We start from the raw sequence: 20,328 nt of genomic DNA on the forward strand, positions 1-20,328 counted from the left end.
ACACAACACCAGGTTATAGTCCAACAGGTTTAATTGGAAGCACACTAGCTTTCGGAGCGACGCTTCCAATTAAACCTATTGGACTATAACCTGGTGTTGTGTGATTTTTAACTGAGTATAATGTGAATTTGTTCATTTTGAAGGGAGAACAAATGAAAGTTATTTAAATGGAGAAATGCTGCAGTGCAAATGGACATGTGGGCTACTTGTTCACACAACACAGAAAGCTACCACATAGTGTGCAGCAGATAATCAGAAGGGAAATGGAACGTACTTTAAGGGGTGTAAGAGTAGGGAAGTCTTACTGGCAAGGTACTGGTGATACCACATCTGAAGTAACGTAAGCAGTTTTGGTCCTCTTATTTAAGGAAATACATTATTTCATTAGAGGGTTCAGTAGGATGATTCCTGAGTGAAGGGATTGTCTCATGGGTAAAGGATAATCAGGTTGGGTCTATATTCATTGGAAATTCAAAGAACGAGAGGTGATCTTATTGAATCATAGAGGATTCTTAAGGAGCTTGACAGGGTAAATACTGAGAGGATGTTTCCCCTCACAGGAGGGTTTGGCAGTAGAGAGCATAGTCTCAGAATTAAGGGGTGCTAATTTAAGACTGAGATAAGGAGAAATTTCTTCTCTCATGGGGTTATGAGTCTTTGGAACTCCTTGCCACAGAGAACTGTGAGGGCAGAACCCTTATGTATATTTAAGACTGAGATAGATTCTTGATCAGTAGGAGAATCAATGGTCACAGGGAAAGGGCAGAAGAGTGGACGTGAGGCATGGTGAATCTCCTCTGCACTCTCTCCAGTGCTATTACATCCCTTCTGTAATGTGAAGTCCAGACCTGCACACAATACGATTGGTGGGGCCTAACCAACATTTTGAGATTGAGCGTATCCTCCCTGTTCTTAAACTTTACTCCTCAACTAATAAAGGCAAGTATCCCATGTGGCACCTTAACCAATAAAGCTGATCACTACCACCTTCTCTGAGATGATCAGGGATGAGCAATAAATGCAAGCCCAGCCAGCAAGGCCCACATCCCTTGAACAAATAAGGAAAATTAAACATTCAAACAGACAGAAGCAGGAGACAACCACAATAATGATTAGTAGCTACTCAATATTGATCTATTATATAAAAAAAACAATCTTGCAAATCACTTCTTAATGCCTTTGCATCTTTCCTATATTGTGGCATCCATATTGGACACTGTTTGTTGTTATAGTGTCATGAGTGTTCTGAGGAATGGTCATACTGGACTCAAAACATTAGCTCTGTTTCTCTCTCCACAGATGCCGCCAGACCTGCTGGGTTTCTCCAGCTCTTTCTTTTTTTTAATAAGGCTTTTATTGAAAACAAGTTATACTAAATTGACACAGAACTTTGGTTCGACCAGATTGGATGTAACAGACGAAATTCTGTTTTTTGAGTTCTTGAAAGGATATGGATAGGTTATAGAGGACAGAAGAGGTGCAAAAACGGATTCACAAGGATGGCACCAGAAATCAGCAGTTATGACTATCAGGGATAAAGCGGTTCACTCTAGTATGAAATAAGGGAGATCCGACAGGAATTTAAAAGAGCAAAAGTGTTTGAGAAAGTATGGATGTAGAGAAGAATGTGTGGGGGATACCAAAGTGAGGGGCTATGAATATAAAAGCAAAATACTGTGGATACTGGAAATAAGAACAGAAAGAGCTGGAGAAACTCCGCAGGTCGAGCAGCATCTGTGGAGAGAGAAACAGTGCTAATGTTTTGAATCCAGTATAACCAATCCTCAGAACAGAGAATACTCACGCCACTGTAACGACAGTGTCCAATTATGGATGCCATAATATAGGAAAGATGCAAATGCATGAAGAAGAGTGAGAGGTGATTTACGAGATTGGTTCCAAGAATGAGAAACTCCAGCTCTGAGGACAGATTGAAGAATGTGGGACCGTTTTGCTTGGAAAGAAAGCTGAGAGGAGATCATGGTTTTCAAAACCATGGGAAGCCTGGGTTGGGTAGATAGGACAAAGCTGTTTCTGCTTGTGAAAGAAGCAAGAGCAAGAGGGCGTAGATATAAAGTGATATGCAAATGAAACAAGGGCAATGTGAGAAAAACCTTTTTCACACAGCAAGTCGTGAGGGTATGGAATGAAGTGCTTGGAGATGTGGTGGAGGCAGGTTCAACTGAGGCACTGAGGAGGGCCTTGGATGTCTCTTTGGACAGTAATGCTGGGGAACAGGCAGGAATTCAGCACTACAAAATCAAACTGGACTAAATACTCGAGTTGGTATCGGCACAATAGGCTGAACAACCTTTTTCTGCACCGTAATGATTCTATGAAGAGTCATCTCGGGCCCAGTGTTAACTCTATTTTTCTCTCCACGGATGCTGCCACACCTGCTGAGTTTTTTTCCAGCGCATTCTGTTTTTATGAGCCATAAGCCATATACAAATAAATGAATTCAAGAGAAAAGTCTTTATCCAGAGAATGGCAATAAAGTGAAAGCAGCTCGATATCATTTGAGTGAGCAGTGTTGATGCATTTAAAGAGAAGCTAGTTCAGCAAATGAGGGAGAATGAAATAGAACGAGATGTTGATAGAGGGTAATAAAGAAGAGTGGGAGGAGCAGGCTCGTGTGGAACAGACGGGCTGAATGGCCAGTATCTGTGCTGTTAGATGGCTGTAACTCTGCAGTTTCATACAGCCGTATTGGAACTGGTGTCAATCTGTGCAGAGAAAGGGTCAATGTGTAGGGAGAGGGCAAAAGGGTTAATGATTTTACAAAAGAAATGCAAATTTGAGGGAAACAACTGCTCGTCATTCTAATGCCATCACAGCTCTCTCCTGAATGTTACCAGTCCAATGTATCAGTGGTCTGAGAGAGTTCATTATTTATACTGATAGATGAGCTTTGTCTAAACACTGAGAGGGAGAAGTGGAATGAGAATAAAGATTCATTAATTGCATAAAATCACTGAAAATCTTGCAGGAGAGAGGTTGGATGAATGATCTGTCGCAAAATTGTAGCAGCACTCTCGAGAGGATAGGAAGGGGTTAATACCCTGTGTGAGGAGAATACTGAAAGAAATTGACATATAAATGGCTCAGACTGAGAGGGGTACAGAGAAACACAGGAGGAAGAAATGAGAGATGGAAGGAATGGTGGAAGCTGTGCTTGGAGAGTGACGGGAAAAGACAGAGATTGAGTTAGATGGCAGGAGGGGAAAGCTACAGCTTGTGAGAGCAACGGCACAGAGAGAAAGAGATAGAGCAGGGAAGAAAGACAGAGCATGTGAGAGAAAGGGACACTGAGAGCGAGTGAGGACAGGGAGAAAGAGGGAGAGAGGAGAAAAACAGTGAGAGAGAAGGGGAAAGGAAAGGCAGGGTGTGACAGAGAGAAAGGGCAGGGAGAGAGAGAGAAAAAGGAGAAATCAGAGACCGAAAGGGAAGTAGAAAGGCAAAGTGTTTGAGAGGCTGGGCGGAGAGAGAGGAGAAAGACAGAGAAGGGAAGGAGAAAGGCAGCATGTGAAAGAGAGAGAGGTTGAAGTTAGACTGAGGGGACAGGAAGGCAGAGAAGATGGAACACAGGAGTAGGCTATTCCGCCCCTCAATTCTGATAGTTTAGATCAGAGTAGTGCTGGAAAAGCACAGTAGGTCAGGCAGCATCCAAGGAGCAGGAAAATCAACGTTTCGGGCAAAAGCCCTTCATCAGGAAGCCTCCAGGGTGGAGAGATAAATGCCCCCATACCCTGGAGGCTCCCTGCCACCATTCCTGATGAAGGGCTTTTGCCCAAAACATCGATTTTCCTGCTCCTCAGATGCTGCCTGACCTGCTGTGCTTTTCCAGCATCATTCTGATCTTTGGAATATTGCGTGCATTTCTGGTCTCTTTCCTATCAGAGGAATGTTGTGAAGCTTGAAAGGGTTCAGAAAAGATTTATAAGTTGTTGGAGGGATGTTACAAGGATGTTGCCAGGGTTGGAGCATTTGAGCTATAAGGAGAGGTTGAATAGGCTGGGGCTGTTTTCCCAGTGTTGAAGACTGAGGGGTGACCTTTATAGAGGTTTATAAAATCATGAGAGGAATGGATAGGATAAATAGACAAAGTCTTTTTCCTGGGGTGAGGGAGTCCAGGACTGTAGGGCGTAGGTTTAGAGTGAGAGGAGAAAAATATAAAAGGTAGCGATAAAAAATATCTCTCCACCATGGAGGCTTCCTGCCTCTATTCCTGATGAAGGGCTTTTGCCCGAAACATTGATTTTCCTGCTCCTCGGATGCTGCCTGACCTGCTATGCTTTTCCAGCACCACTCTGATCTAAACTATCAGAATTGAGGGGCATCTGCAGTCCTCACTTTTGCCCTCAAATCTGATAGTCAATGTCATTTAACGATGCAGTCACCGTGAATGCGAGAGAATAATTCTTGCAGTTGATTTCCTCATTTTCATTCATAATGGAGCCTTATATATTTCCTTCATCCACATTCCCAGTGGGGTCCCTTTAAAGGAACTCTGAGGATTATGGTTAGGAATTGTTTGCTAATCGCTTTCAGCATATGCCCTCCAACTTTTGGCCCTTGATGGTAATTCTACTTTTGGATGTTCCACATGAAAGCTGTGTGTAGGTGGCCCAAGATATATTTGGGAGCTGAGTGTTATGTGATAATGAAGGAACCAATGAGCAATGTATCTCTTATTTTTCTTGTTTCCACAGTTCATTACAAAGCTTCATTTTCTCTTGCAGGGATGAGAAGCAGAGAGGCCACCTTCACAATGACTTTCAAATCTGAGCGAGATTAGTCACTGCTTCGAAAATCTTGCGTCTTCTTCACGAATAATAATGGGAGTGGGACTTGAAGGCAATCTTGTGAGATCTCTCTGAGGAATCATAACCGTGTTCCAAAGCAAACAGAGCTCAGTAATTGCAGTGTGTTTCAGGAGGACTGGGAGTGGGAGCATCAGCAATTTGTTCTGTTCCTCGAATCTTGGAGATTTTGAACCGCATCTGGCAGCAGATATTCAAGAGTTCCTTGTAGCCCTCTGAGAAAGCGAAGATCATGAGAAGGGTCACGACTCCCCTGTGCCGAGGTGGCAAGGGCAGGAGGGTAACCAGAGGCTCCTGACTCCAGAACGTGGAGGCCACTCCATCCTCTCGGACACAGAAGCCCCACCACCACAAGCCACGATCCAAGAAGGGGGCAAAGGCTTGGCCACTCTCCTCAGCAGGGAAGAGGGAAGAACTCATCTGGTGTTTTTTAATTGGAGGCCTGCCCATCGTGTGGGCCCAAGGTTTGGTCAAGGCCATGTGCGTTAGGGGCTTATTCACAACCAGCCGCAAACGATTCGTTCTCCTTCCCCATTCAGAAAGGGACACTCATAGGAGTTGGGTCTCCTAAGCTAAGACGTGACGGCCAAAGATTGAGGATTGAAATTTCCACGGAGATAACCAGTCGCCAACCCCTTCACCTTCACTCGAAACCCCCTTTTCAGGAAGGTCCCCAAATCTGAGCAGATTGTCTTCTCCAGGATCTGGCAGAGTCTCCTCTCAGACTTGCTTTCCAACGAGAGCCTTTCCCACCCGGTCAACTTCCTCTTCCATCCCCCGTCGTGCAGCTGGTTGTCTTTTCCCTTCATCGCTCGAAGGCGATGCTGCGGCGAGATGTCTGGAGACGGAGAGGAAGAGCTGTGCCGAAACGCACTAACGTTGGTCCATGAACTGTGCTTCGGCATCCGGGAAAACCGCAACAACGAGAAGTGCATCGAGTTCTCCTACCTCATGCGCGATCGAGACCGCACACGCCACATCGAGACAGGTAATGGGATAACAGCGCTGTGGGAAGCCGGAGTCGGATACTAAAACTTACTGTATTGTTCTTTGTTCTGAGTTACGCTAACCATGAGATCAATAAATGTGGGAGTAGCAGGAGGCAACTTAGCCCTTTGAGTTTTCCCTCCCATTAACCTTACTGGGGCGTGCTCTTAGGAATATCTGATTGGTTCCATTCCACATAACCCTGTGAATCTTTCTTTTTTGCTTGTAAACGAAATGGTCAGTTTGCTCCATTGGCTGCGTGGCTGGTGAGTGATGCCAACAGCACGAGTTCAAATTCTGCACCAGGTGAAGTCATGAAGATTGTGTCTTAACCTCACCCGAGGTGTGATCACCCTCAGGTTAGACTCACGACCAGTCACCTATCTCTCTTATGAAAGAGCGGGACTATGGTGACTTTACCTTTTCAAACTTTACTTTTTAATGGGGTATGGAAGTCACTGTCAAGGCCAACATCGGTGGCCCATCCCTAATTGCCCTTGAACTAAGATGCTTGCTGGGGCCATTTCAGAGGGTCAACCTCATTGTTGTGTCTGTGAAATCACATGTAAGCCAGACCAGGTAAGTAAAGTAGATTTCCTTCCCCAAAGGATATTAGTGAATCAGATGGGACTTTACAATAATTGATGATAGTTTTATGGTCACCATCACTGAGACATGCTGTATACTCCAGGTTTATTTACTAACCAGGTCTAAATTATATGGGATGCCACAATAGGTTTTAATCATATGCTGGAGCATTGGAGAGGAGATATAATCCAGTGGCATAGCTATCTCCTCCTTAATCTGAACACAAAAAATCTAAACTGAGGCATCAGTGCCATACTGAAGAGGTCTTGTTGTGTTGGATGTGACGTCTTTTGTGTTTGACATTAAATTGAAGCTTCATCTGCTTATTCTGGTGACTGCAAAAGAGCCTATGCCACTATTTCGCAGAGGGGTTCTCCTCAGTCAACGTGAAATTGGTCGCTTCAATTTCTCTGCCCCCTTTACCCATTCCCTCTGAACTGACTGCATTTCATGCTCTCAAACCCAACCCTGACTTTGTAATTAAGCCTGACGTTAAGGGTGGTGCTGTTGTCTGGTGTGCTGATCTCTACATTGCAGAGGCTGAGCGACAGTTCTCCAATATCTCCTCCTATCTCCGCGGGGAGTATGATCTTGCCATGGAACATCAGACCATTGTGTCCGCAATGCTCAGTAACCTTATTTCATCTGGTGCTTTTCCTTCCACAGCCTCCAGGCTCATAGTCTCCCAAACTTGCACAGCCTGCTCTCACACATGCACACGTGCACACACACACACACATACACACTCTCTCTCACACACACACATTCTCTATCTCACACACCCACACACCCTCTCTCTCACGCACCCACACACACACACACGATCCCTCACACATATAAACTCTCTCTCTCACACACCCACACACCCACACACATACACACTCTCTCTCGCACACACACAAATCTCTGCCCCCCACCCCCACGGAAGGAGTAACTCAAATCATGAAGCAGAAATGACTCAGCCCAGATCTAGCTTTATATCCCGCAAGAGATAATAATATTTCTTTACCTAGTGTAATATATTAACTGATCTTAAGCCAAATATGTATTAGAGTTTAATCCTTCGCCATTTAATATGAGTACGCCCTGTGACAAGAATTACTAGAGGAATTGTTGGCAGCATTTCTTCCCAAGATCTTGCATGTGAATAGCTCACAAAGTTTCCCCTTATAACAAGGTGCCAAATGTAAGCTCTTCGTCCAACAGTCCAGACTGTGGGATCTTTCTGTGCACCTGATCTCAAAAGTGGTGTGGCATTAAATAGTGGAGTGGTGGACGCAACTCGGGATGTGCTGTCTGGCCGTGGGGCTCCTGAGACTTGTGTGTTGAAAGGGCAGCAGGCCCAGGCTGGTCTGGGCTATGGTCCTTTTCGGCCTGGGAAGTGGGGTTACGAATGATCAACTGTGTCAAAGTGGGAACGTGCTCACCGTGTGTGTATTATTGGGTTCAGACTGTTTGGGTTTCACTGGCAGGGTAGGGTTAAAATCTGTCTCAGGCTTGCAAGGCTGCTGCAGGTGATCTGTAGTGATGAGGAGAGTCACACCTTACATAACACGTGGCATTCTGCCACCCATGTGCCACCTGGTCCCTTCACTGACATTCATCACAGGTGTGACCCTTGAAGGAAGTTGAGATTTCTTTTTCTCTTTGTCTCGTTGCGAGAAATCACCGTGAGACGATGGGGTGCAGAAGCCTGTGAAACCTCCTCATCGTCCTCACCCCCTTTGCAGAATGAAGAAAACACACAGATGCCATCAATCGTCCAGCTGTTTTGAAAGCATTGGTTAGGCGACTTTTGGAATCCTGCATTCACTTCCGGTCTACTTGCTGTAGGAAAGATGTTGAGAAACTTTAAAAGGTTCAGAAAAGATTTACAAGGATGTTGCCAGCGTTGGAGGGTTTGAACTAAAGGGAGAGGCTGAATAGGCTGGGGCTGTTTTCCCTGCAGCGTCGAAGGCTGAGGGGTGATCTTATAGAGGCTTATAAAATCATGAGGGGCATGGATAGGGTAAATAGACAAGGTCGTTTTCCCAGCATAGGGGGTTCTAAAACTAGAGGGTATAGGTTTAAGATGAGAGGGGAAAGATTTAAAAGGGACTTAAGGGGCAACATTTTCAAGCAAAGGGTGATGCATGTATGGAATGACAGCCAGAGGAAGTGGTCGAGGCTGGTACAATTACAACATTTAAGAGGCATCTGGATAGGAACATGAATATGAAGGGTTTAGAGGGATATGGGCCATGTGCTGGCAAATGGGACAAGATTAGGTTAGGATGCCTTGTCAGCATGGATGTGTTGGATCAAAGAGTCTGTTTCCATGCTGTACATCTCCATGACCGTATAGTTGGGTGAGGCAGGCAGGCACAGAGTGCCCTGGTTCCTGATTGATGACAACAGACTGCCAGACCACAGCTGCTGTCAGCACTTTGTGACAAATGGGAGGGGAAGTCGCTCCGTGCTCCCACTCCTGCACAAGTGCATCCACAGAGTCATGGCAAGTGACAGAGCATCAGATTGCCAGCTTCTTGGTATCACAGCATCATTGAGCTGCTGATCTAGTTTAGGTGTCAATCAGGGGAGATGAATAATAGTCAGGAGAGTAGGGGAGATCTTCTCAACTCTTAACTCAGAGGGTAGGCAGGGCTTATACGTTTAACATTTCATCCAAAACTTAGCACCTCTGGCAATGTAACACTCCTCAGTACAGCAGTGGCAAGATTCTGAGCTACAAGTTGGACTTGAACCAATTACCTATCTGCTACCAATTGGCCAACACGATTTGATGCCACAGTCGCAAAAATATTTCACAATTCATACTATGCCCAATTTATGGCATTCAAGAAGTGACTGCCACATGATTATGCAAGTGTCGAAAATATTACTTAGCTAAGCAGAAGTAGCCTTAGATAAAAGTCATTAAATTAATGGCGCATGTTATGAGGTTTTTTACAAAAAGAAGCAATTGCTTCAGAGGATGTGGGCGTTGTTGGCAAGACTGGTATTTGTTGCCCATTCCCAATTGCCCGTGAACTGAGAGACTTGCTGAGCCATTTCAGACAACAGCTAAGATGATCCATAGTGTTGTGGCTCTGGACTCGGCAGGAATCTGTGCTCTACAAATTAAACAACAACGGGATGGGCAATAACACAGCCAGCGACGCCCCATCCCACAAAATGAATAAATTTTTTAAAAAATTGTCAGTTTAACAACCACTGGATGACACTCATTCAGCCAGCACTGCAACATCTTGTAGAGTCATAGAGTTCTACAGCACAGCAAAAGGCTCTTCAGCCCATCAGACCAGCATCAGTCAAAAATAAGAACCTTGCTATTCCAATCCCTTTTCATGCCTTGTGTTCTTGCATCACAAGTGCACATCTAAATTTTCTGATGGTTTCCCCTCTCCCACCCTTACAGGCAGTAAGTTCCAGACTCCCACCACTCTCTGGGTGGAAAAGTTTTTCCTCACAATTGCTGTAAACCTCCTGCTGCTTACCTCAAATCTATGCCCCTTGGTCATTGATTCCTCCACCAAGGGGAAACGTTCCTTCCTGTCCACCCCATTTACTCCCCCCCTATAATTTTATACATTTCAAACGTGTCCCCCTTCAGTCTCTCCTGTTCTAATAGCAATAACCCGAGTCCTATCCAAATCTCTCCAGTACAGGCAACATCCTGATAAATCTTTTCTATACCTTCTCCAGTGCTAACATATCCCTTCTATAATATGGATTCCAGAACTAAACACAATACTCTATCTATGGCCCAATCAATGTTTTATCCAGTTCCAGCACAACCTCTCTGCTCTTATACTCTGTGCCTCAGCTAATAAAAACAGGTGCATCGATATTCCCTCCTAACTAATTTAGCCATCTGTCCTGCTACCTTCAGTGACTGGTGTACAAACATGCTCAGCTCCCTCTGCTTTTAGATGCTTCCACGTAATTGTAGCTCTGGACGCATCAGTAAACTTACTGAAAAGTCTTGCTGTTCTTCATTTGCCTTGTTTATTCTGCCCAAGTGCATCACCTTGTGAACCTCCCTAAAATATTAAAAGCATTGTATAAACCCACATTGTTTCTGTTGTTTTCCCCAGAACCCTCCTCACGAGCCCACCAAGACTTGAGGCCCGTTACAATAGCAACTGCCACTACCCCAAGTTAGAGGAGATGACTCGATGATGGTTGGGAATTGGCCTGAGGCCCTCTGTCTGCAGCAAGTAGTTCAGATTACAGCCAAATTAAATCAACGATTTACGCTTTGCTCATTAATACAGTGACTTAAATTAAACTCACATTCTGCAACGATTCGTAATCCTGACTGAGGGAGTCGCGGTACTCTGCTGGGCATGCAGGCCATATTTGTCCAGTTGTAATGCGTGTTTGTTAGCACATCTAAATACTCAGCTAATCTTTCATTAAGCAATTTTCTGTAGCAATCAATCAAGTGCGATGTGGCCTTTTAATTCTTATTCAGTCATTTGTCAGACACTTAATTAAAGAGAGAAGTGCGTTATATAAAGCCACATTTTAAAAAGACAGCGATCTGTATGTCGCTATAGTGCCTTCAGCCAGTGTCATCTTTAATCATCTGAACATGCAAATAGCAATAGGCAGGAACAGATATTAGAATCATAGAATTATATTATCCATCTCATTACTTGTAAAGCTTGTGCATCACCTTTTTCCCCTGCCATCTTGAAAGACTACAGCAATAGATGTTTGGGAACAACACATTAGGGAAAGGACATAGCCTGCTGGTATTATGGTAGTGCAGCGTCCCTGGTAATACTTTGGGGACCTGGTTTCAAACCCTACCATGGCAGAATTTGAATTCAATTAAAAAATCGTGAATTAAATGATGAGCATGAAGCTATTGTTGTTCACTAAAAGTCCTTTAAGGAAGGGAAACTGCTGTCCTTACTGGTCTGCAGGTGACTCCAGACCCACAACAACATGTTTGACTCTTAAATTGCCCTCACAAAAGAACCTGTCAGCCATTCTACTTGTACCAACTTCTAAAAAGAAATAGACCAGTAACTGACTAAGGCAACAACAGTGGCAAAGGCTTTGATGTTAGTGCTGAGATTGCTAGTCAGGCAAAAGCCAAACAGAATCATCGTACCTTAAAAATGTTTAGTCAACACCTGGCCCACTGACAGGACAGACCCAGCAGAAGTGGTGGCACTGTGGTAAATGGTCAGGAAGGAGATGCGTTATGAGTCCCCAACATTGACTTATGAAGTCTCATGGCAATAGGTCAAACATAGGGAAGGAAACTTCCTGCTGATTACCATGTACTGTTTTCCGTAGGTTGGTGAATCAGTACACTTCCACATTGAATGCCTTTTGGAGGAAGCATTGAGGGTGGTCAAGGCACATAATGTACTTTCAGTTGGGAATTTCAATGTTCTGCACCATGAGTGACTAGGCAGCACAACATTAAAAGACACAAAAGAACCAATGAAAGGGCAAATGTACTTGACCTCATCCTGACCAATCTGCTTGCTGCAGATGCATCTGCCCATGACACTATCGGTCAGAGTGACCACTGCACAGTCCTTGTGGAGATAAAGTCCTGTATTCGCGTTGGGGATACTCTCCATTGTGTTGTAGGCAATATCATCATGCTAATTGGGCCAGACTTTGATCAGATCTAGCAACTCAATACTGTTCCTTCATCAGGTGAAGGAGCAGCACTCTGAAAGCTCGTGATTTCAAACAAACCTGTTGGCTAAAGCCTGGTGTTGTGTGACTTCTGACTTTGCTCTCCCTAGTCCAACACCAGCACCTCCTCACCATGACTCAAGACTGGCCATTCATGAGAAATTGTGGGTCACCTACAGCAGCAGAATGATACTTCAGTACAATCTAAAACTCATGGCTCAACAAATCCCCAACTCTACCATTACCATCAAGATAGGGAATCAACTCTGGTTCAATGGAGAGTGCGGGAGGGCACACTAGGAGCAGCATCGGGTATACTTAAAAATGAGGTGCCAACCTGGTGAAGCTACCAAACATGACTACTTGCATGCCAAACAGAAGTAGCAGCAAGTGATAGGCTGAGCTAACCAATGGATCAGATCTAAGTTCTGCAGTCCTGACATATTTAGTCATGAATCGTGCAAACAATTAAACAACTCACTGGGGGAGGACGCTTCACAAACATTGTGGAGGAGCCCAACACATCAATACAGAAGATACAGGCTGTACATTCACACCAACTTTCAACGAGAAATGACAAGTAGATGATTCATCTTGGCCTTCTCCAGAAGTCCCCAACACCAGAAAGGCCACTACGTGTTATCAAGAAACAGTTGGAAGTACTGGATACCACAAAGGCTATGGGTCCTAACAACATTTTGGTAGTAGTGCTGAAGATTTGTGCTTCTGAACTAGCCACACCCCGAACCAATTTGTTCCAGTGCAGCTCCAGTACATCCAACAGTGTTGAATATTGTCCAGGTATATCCTGTACATAAAAAGCAGAACAAATTCAATTACTCCCTGTAGGTCTACTCTGCGTCATCAATAAAGTGATTGAAAGTGTCATCAGCAGTGCTACCAAGCAGTACCTGTTCAGCAATAACCTGCTTAGTGACGCCCAGTTTGGGTTCCACCAGGGCCACTGAGATCCTAAGCTTGTTGCAGCTTTGGTTGAAACGTGGAAAAAAGAACTGAATTCCAGAGGTGAGGTGAGATTGACCGGGTACAGTTGTCCGAGTGTAGCAAGAAGGAACCCGAGCGAAACTGCAGTGAATGGGAATCAGTGATGAAAAACTGCACTGTTTGGAGTCGTACCTGATACAAAGGAAGTTGGTTGTGGTTGTTGGAGATCACTGATCTCAGCTCAAGGGCCTTTCTGTACAAGCTTCATGGTGTAGTGTCCTCAGCTCAACCATCTTCAACTATTTCATCAATGACTTCCCCTCCATTGTAAGGTCACAAGTGGGGATGTTTGCTGATGATTGCACAGTATTCAGCACTATTTGCAACTCCTTTGATAGACCCCTCCTCTAATTTTTCTAACCATGTTAATTTTAATGGCTCAGTAGTGGCTCAGTAGTGACCAATGCTGCCTCACAGTGCCAGAGATCTGGGTTCAATTCCTTGGTGATTGTCTATGTGGAGTTTGCACATTCTCCTTCTCTCTGTGTGGGTTTCTTCCGAGTGCTCCGGTTTCCTCCCGCAGTCCAAAGATGTGCAGGTTAGTTGGATTGGCCGTGGGAAATTGCCCATAATGTCCAGTGATATGAAGGCTAGGTGGGCTAACAATGGTAAATGTGAGTTGACAGGAATAGGGTGCGGGTGTGTGTATAGGTGGAATGCTATTTTGTGGGTCAATGCAGACCCAATGGGCCCAAAAGCCTCTTTTTGCACTGTAGACATTTGATATGTGAATTCTATTTAATATAATTCCATGCCAATAATTATTGCCCACTCTATCAATGGAAGCAGATGCTTCAGATGCTGTTTATCTGGACCCTCATAGTTTTATGCATTTTAATTTGTCAAGATTTTGCCCCGAAGAATAAACAAGAGAATAGCCGTGGCATATTTTGTTCATTTTCTGGTCCATTCCTCTGAGCAATGCCTTGATTTATCAGAGTCGACTTGCTGGTTTAAACTTAAGTGAGGCTTGGCAGTTAACTATCAATTGCCATCTAGCAGGTATTTTCTCCATGGCATTATCTTTATAAAGCAAGCATAATGCTCTTTTCATACAGTATAAATATATTGCTCCCCTTCACGTTGGTATTCTTGTGAATGTCCTGATGAGTGTCAGAGAAAAGCTGTGACAAAATGTGCTTTTTCTCATCAATAAATCTCTTTTATTTCAAAGACAATAACTCCAGTTTATCTCATCTTCCCCCATACTTAAAATTTACCAGTCTTGGCAACATCCCTGTATATCTCCTCTGTCCCTCCCTAGTGTGTTCACATCCTTGTTGTAATGTTATCAGAATTGTATGCAGTACTTCATTATACCATCACATCCTTCCCCCTTACTCCAGTACTTCCTAACCTGAGGTATATGGCAGTATGCTTATGTCAGGTATGAAGTGCGAATCCATGACAAAAGGTATGATCACCCGTATCTTGATTAGATTAGATTCCCTACAGTGTGGAAACAGGCCCTTCAGTCCACACCAACCCTCTGAAGAGTAACCCACTAAGACCCATTTCCCTCTGACTAATGCACCTAATACTACGGGCATTTCGGCATGGCCAATTCACCTGACCTGCACATCTCTGGACTGTGAGAGGAAACCGGAGCACCCGCAGACACGGGGAGAATGTGCAAACTCCACACAGACAGTCACCCAAGGCTGGACTTGAACGTGAGACCCTAGTCCTGTGAGGCAGCAGTGCGAACCACTGAGCCAACATACTGCCCCATCTACAAGTAGAATGGGGAGAGGGAGGAAATTAGAAATTGGCGACCAATTTCACTGCGGAATGCAGATTACAAAATCCTGTCTAAGGTCATCACCCACCTGGTCAGGTCTGCTCTGGGATCGGTGATTCACCCTGTGCTGTACTGGGCAGGATGATGTCTGAGAGCCTCACGCTCCTCAGGGATACAATCATCTATGTGCAGGTGGGGGCAGGGGGGTAGATGCCTGCGTCACCAGCCTGACCAAGAGAAGGCCTTTGACAGGATATCACATGTGGGATGTGCTCTCCAAAATGTGCGTTGGGGAGAGAATCTGCAATTTGATCTGACTGCTTTCCACCAACATCATTAGTGCAGTCTCAGTCAAGGGGTGGGAATCAGAAAGCTTTCCGGTCAGATCTGGATTCAGGCTGGGCTGCCCACTCTCTCCTGCCTTGTTTGTGTGGTGTATAGAGCCTTTCGCTGAGTCCATCAGGAAGGATGCGAATCTGAGTGGAGCGACTATTCCTGCAGGTCAAAGCTTCCCTGCACATGGATGATGTCACCGTTTTCTCTCGGATCTGCTGTCAGTGCGCAGACTCATGAGCAAGTGCAACCCGTTGAACTGGTCTCAGGAGGCAAGGAAAATCGAGGCAAAAATGAAGCTGTGTTCTTTGGGAACTGGGCCGACTGACCCTTTATCTCCTTCACCATCAGGACAGATTACCTGAAGGTGCTGGGGATATAGTTTGCGAGACCCAGGGTGTGTGCAAAAACATGGGGGGAGAACATCAGCAAGGTGAGGCAGAAACTGGACTTTTAGGAGCACTACACCCTCTCCATTGCGGGTAAAAATCTGGTCATCAGGTGTGAGGCAGTTTCTCTGTTGTTCTAAATGATGCAGGTCTTGCCCATTCCTCAAATCTGCCCCATTGCAGTCACCCAAGACACTTTGCACTTCATCTGGAGGGCTAAGATGGACCGTGTCTGCAGAGACACCATGTACAAAACTCAGAATAAGGGGGGCTACATTAAGGTGTGCAGAGACCCTCAGTACACGAACACCAAGTGTCACTTCATTCTGAGGTTCCACTTGTCCCTGGTGTTGCGAAGGATGGGTCTGGCCTTACTGCTGTGGAATGGTCCAAGCAGTTGGAGCGTTCCGCATCACCCGTCCTTCCTGGAGAAATTTACAAAGAAAAGCACCTTTGACCAGAAGTCCATCAGGAAGTGGTCAGCACGTAGTGTCCTCGAGACCCTGTGGGAAAAGGTGAGGGTGGATGCTGTCAGGTTGTTCCCTGAGCAGACTGTCAAAGTCATTTGGTAGAATGCGTCCTCACCAGAAAGCACCAGGACATCGCTGGGCTGGTGATCAGGAGAACATTAACTGAGATCCTTAATGTATGCTTGGACTCTGCACCACTACACGCTGCCCTTGAAACAGCTGCAGAGGAGGAGGGTAGAGACCGTCACACATCTCCTTCTGGAATGTGCCTTTGCAACGGAAGTCTGGAGGAAGATGTAGTGGTTTGTGTTGAGTTCCCTCCTCAGCAGCTCTGTAACGCCGAATTCTGTGCTCTACGTTCTGTTCCCCGGGACGTACACACTGAGACAAACATTGACTGCGCCTGGAGGACCATCAGCTCAGTGAAAGTCGCTCTTTGGTCTGTCCGAAACTTGTTGGTCTTCAAGAGCAAGGGGTAGACCTCAACCGAGTGTTGCAGACTGACACTTTCCAAGGTCCAGGACCACATGCTGAGGGACGCACTAAAGCCTGGGGCTGCTCCCACCGAGACACAGGGGGGAAAGGCCACCATCTGAGGTCTTTCAGCTGAAGTTAAATGGGGGACTGTTCAATTATCAGACCCTCCCCCAGTGCCTCAAATGTGTGTAAATGTATTCTTCTATAAGTAAGAAATGACTTTGGTTTCTTGGGATAGAGTCAAGCTCCAGTGTTTGTTTCTCCATATACTGCTGTACAGATCTGAGCTTCTTTAGGGACTAAGTATTTAAAGATATTTTATAAATAGAGTATATTTTTGAAATAAAAAAGCTTAATTGTGATAAACAGTCGAGTGGAGTATATCTATTGTCTTTAATGTTTTATAACCTCAATCAGGTTACCCTAAGTGTACAATTTTCTAACCTGTAAAGTTTCAATTCATTTAATGTATTTGTGCTTTGCATTGTTGCCTCACAGCGCCAGGGCTCCAGGTTCGATTCCAGCCTTGGGTGACTGTCCGTGTGGAATTTGAATGTTCTTCCTGTATCTGTGTGGGTTTCCTCTGGGTGCCTTGGTTTCCCCCCACAGTCCAAGGGGTGCAGTTAAGGTGGATTGGCCAATCTAAATTGCCCACAGTGTCCAAGGATGTGCAGGTTAAGTAGGTTAGTCATTGGAAATGCATGGTTACAGGGATGGGGGGGGGGGGTGGGGGGGGGTGGGTGGGTGCGCGGGCAGGAGGCTGGCTCTGTGTGGGATGCACTTCGGAGGGTTGCTGCAAACATGATGGGCAGAATGGCCTCTCTCCACTCTGTGGTGCTTCTATGATTGATTGCATTGGAAGCACGCACCTGGATTTTCACACAGTCGAGTTGGTTTAGGAACGTTTTAAAACTGGCGACCAATTCCAGGTTCCGGACCCTGGTACTGGTCTCTCCAGTTTTTGTAAGCACTTTATAAGGATGCAGACTAGTACAGAGTGGGAGCTGGCATTCCTAATCTGGCCAGTTCTGTCGCAGAAATCGGGAAAGCCTATTCTGCTGCAAATTTCACAACGACAAGCTTTTAAGGATCTCTTGGTTCACATCACCTCAGAGGTATGTCCCCTCTCCATGACCCCAATGCTCTCCATGACACCGTGGGCAGCACGGTGGCACAGTGGTTAGCACTGCTGCCTCACAGCACCTGAGACCCGAGTTCAATTCCTGCCTCAGGCAACTGTTTGTGTGGAGTTTGCACATTCTCCCTGTGTCTGCGTGGGTTTCCTCCGGATGCTCCGGTTTCCTCCCACAGTCCAAAAATGTGCAGGTTAGGTGAACTGGCTATGCTAAAATTGCCCGTAGTGTTAGGTGAAGGGGTAAATGTAGGGGAATGGGTCTGGGTGGGTTGCTCTTCGGAGGGTTGGTGTGGGCTTGTTGGGCCGATGGGCCTGTTTCCACACTGTAAGTAATCTAATCTATGCCCATTTCACCCACAATACGTGAAAATGGGATTAGAATTGTTTGGTGTTTGCTTTTGACTGACTCAATGGGCTAAAGAGCCTTTTTCTGTGCTGTAGACCTCTGTGACTACATGCTGAATAGAGGCTGTTAACACCATAGTGACAATAGAATGCCTAAAAAACTATTTAAAGGAGCAATCATTCATCGCCTCCTGCATTCTTTTTAAAATAAAACTATTTTACTACAAGCCAATAAAAGTGTCAATCGTGCAGTCCCTTTAAAATATCAAAACTGCAAGCATTTAAAATCTCCTAAACTTGTGTGTCTAAGCATTTGAATTGATAGCAATTGTCAGTAAACCAGAGCTGTCAAGCAAGCAGAGGCTCAGGTGTTTCAATTGCGTAATGGATACCCAGGCTCTCAGCCAAACCTTATTACACATTCTTAGTTGAGACCCCGCTCATTCGTCCCATTCAGTCCATTCCAGATCTACATAAAGCAATATGGTCAGTCCCATCACTACCTCCCACCCTCTTTCGCTTCACTTAAATGTCGATCCAGTTTACACTGTCTTTGCTTCCATCACTGTTGGATGCAGTCAGTTCCAGGTCATTAGTAATCACTGCATTAATACAGACTTTCTCACATCTCCCCCTAAACTCTTGTCCAAACTCTGCTTCCTCATCCTTGTATCATTGGCTAGTAGCTAAAATCTACTTTATCCAAATTTGTCCTATTCCTGTACACCTCTATTAAATATTCCCTCTTTTCCTTCAAGGTATATAGCTCTAGCTTTTCCAACCTAACCTTGCAGCTAGAATTCCTCATTTCTTAGTGGTATTTGCCTTTGCTGTCTGGTTCTGTGGACTGTGAGCAGGCCAGTGAGCGTATGAATGACAACAGGTTAGGAAGAGAGCACTCTGCACCATACATCCTGTCCCACACAACTGTAAGGATTTGTGCATCATAATATATTCACTCCCAAGCTGACACTAAGCAATCTCCTGGGAGAGGTTTGTAAACAGATGAAGGAGCTCTAGACCATGTTGAGATATTGTCCTCTAATGTCCTCAGTTTGGCAGAGATCTCTGTGCAGTCCCCTTCTCTCCATCAGAATAAAGTCAGTAATCCATTGCTTAGCTTCCCCACCCTACCCTCCCCATAACCCAACTCCAATGTCCTGGGTCAACATTTAATCCCTCAACCAGAGCAGCTACAAATCAAACTAATTGGTCTGGTCGTTATCACAGTTCTGCCTTTGGGGAGATGACTGTGTGCATATTGGCTGCCACGTTTCCTCCATTATTGCATTAGAAATGTATTTCACTGACTGGTAGAGTGCTGTGGGTGCTCTAAGGCGCTATCAAAATGCAATGTTTCTCTATTTTTCATCAGCATTGACCTGCACACCCTGTATGTATTCCTTTGCTGTTCTGGGAATTTGGGATTTATCATCCTAAAACCCATTCACTGTGCTCACCTGCTGTAACCCTGGCTTGTTTTTATCCTTTCGTATTGTATTGGCAAATACATTTAGCAAAATATCAATACTGTGCAGTGTACTATATACACTCACATCGATATAGAGTCAGCGTTTTCTGTCACTGGCACACAGATTCTTGCAGTCTCACAGAATTCAGGCCTTACAGAAGTGTTCTAATCTCTCTTAGAACCCCACACGTGACCAGCAAGCAATCAAACCAATGAACCGACAGGACTGTAGCTCCCTCCACTATAAATCATCTGTGATTCCGTCACCATGCAACGTGTAAACAAGCAAGATCTGCCAAAGTGAACTCTCGCTGTAATTACTGCATGAGGACATTTCTCCCTCAACTCGAGCTAGTTAACATGCGGGCCTGGTCTGCTCAGTTCCAGCCATTTCTCAGTGTTTCTGCTTCCAGTTCAACAGTCTTGGGCTAGCAGAGCCAGATGGGGAGAATAACCCATATCCAATTGGCCTGATCTTCCCCCAATTCCTTATTACACTGTCACACTTGCCATAATGCAGACCCTGAGGGCACCATTCTAGGCCTTGATCAGCAGATCGTGAAGAATTGGACTAAAGGCAGGCCATTTGGACAATCAAGCCTCCTCCATCATTCAGTAAGATGGTAGCTTACCTCATAATTCTTGGTCAATCAAAACTGTCTAACTCAGCCTTAAATGAATCCAATTACACCCCATCTGCTGTTCTTGAGAAGAGATTCCAAAGGTTAACAGCTCTCCAAGAGAGAAAAAAAAATTCTGTCTTAAATAGAAGACCACTTATTTTGAAACTGTACCCCTGGTTCTAGATTTGGAGACAGTGAGGTCTGCAGATGCTGGAGATCAGAGCTGAGAGTGTGTTGCTGGAAAAGCACAGCAGGTCAGACAGCATCCAAGGAG

The 20,328-nt window shown here is 45.1% G+C and overlaps 1 protein-coding gene across 1 annotated transcript in view; it reads left to right on the forward strand.

Moving 5' to 3' along the window:
* Positions 1-20,328, forward strand: part of syt3 (synaptotagmin III) — a 102,992-nt gene that overhangs the window by 24,433 nt on the left and 58,231 nt on the right. The window contains exon 2 of the mRNA XM_043679639.1: positions 4,743-5,811. Within this exon, the coding sequence (XP_043535574.1) occupies positions 5,658-5,811 (154 nt within the window). The 5' untranslated portion in view covers positions 4,743-5,657. The remainder of the gene's footprint in view (positions 1-4,742; positions 5,812-20,328) is intronic.

This window comes from Chiloscyllium plagiosum, chromosome 39 (genome assembly GCF_004010195.1).
Source record: "Chiloscyllium plagiosum isolate BGI_BamShark_2017 chromosome 39, ASM401019v2, whole genome shotgun sequence".
NCBI lineage: Eukaryota > Metazoa > Chordata > Chondrichthyes > Orectolobiformes > Hemiscylliidae > Chiloscyllium > Chiloscyllium plagiosum.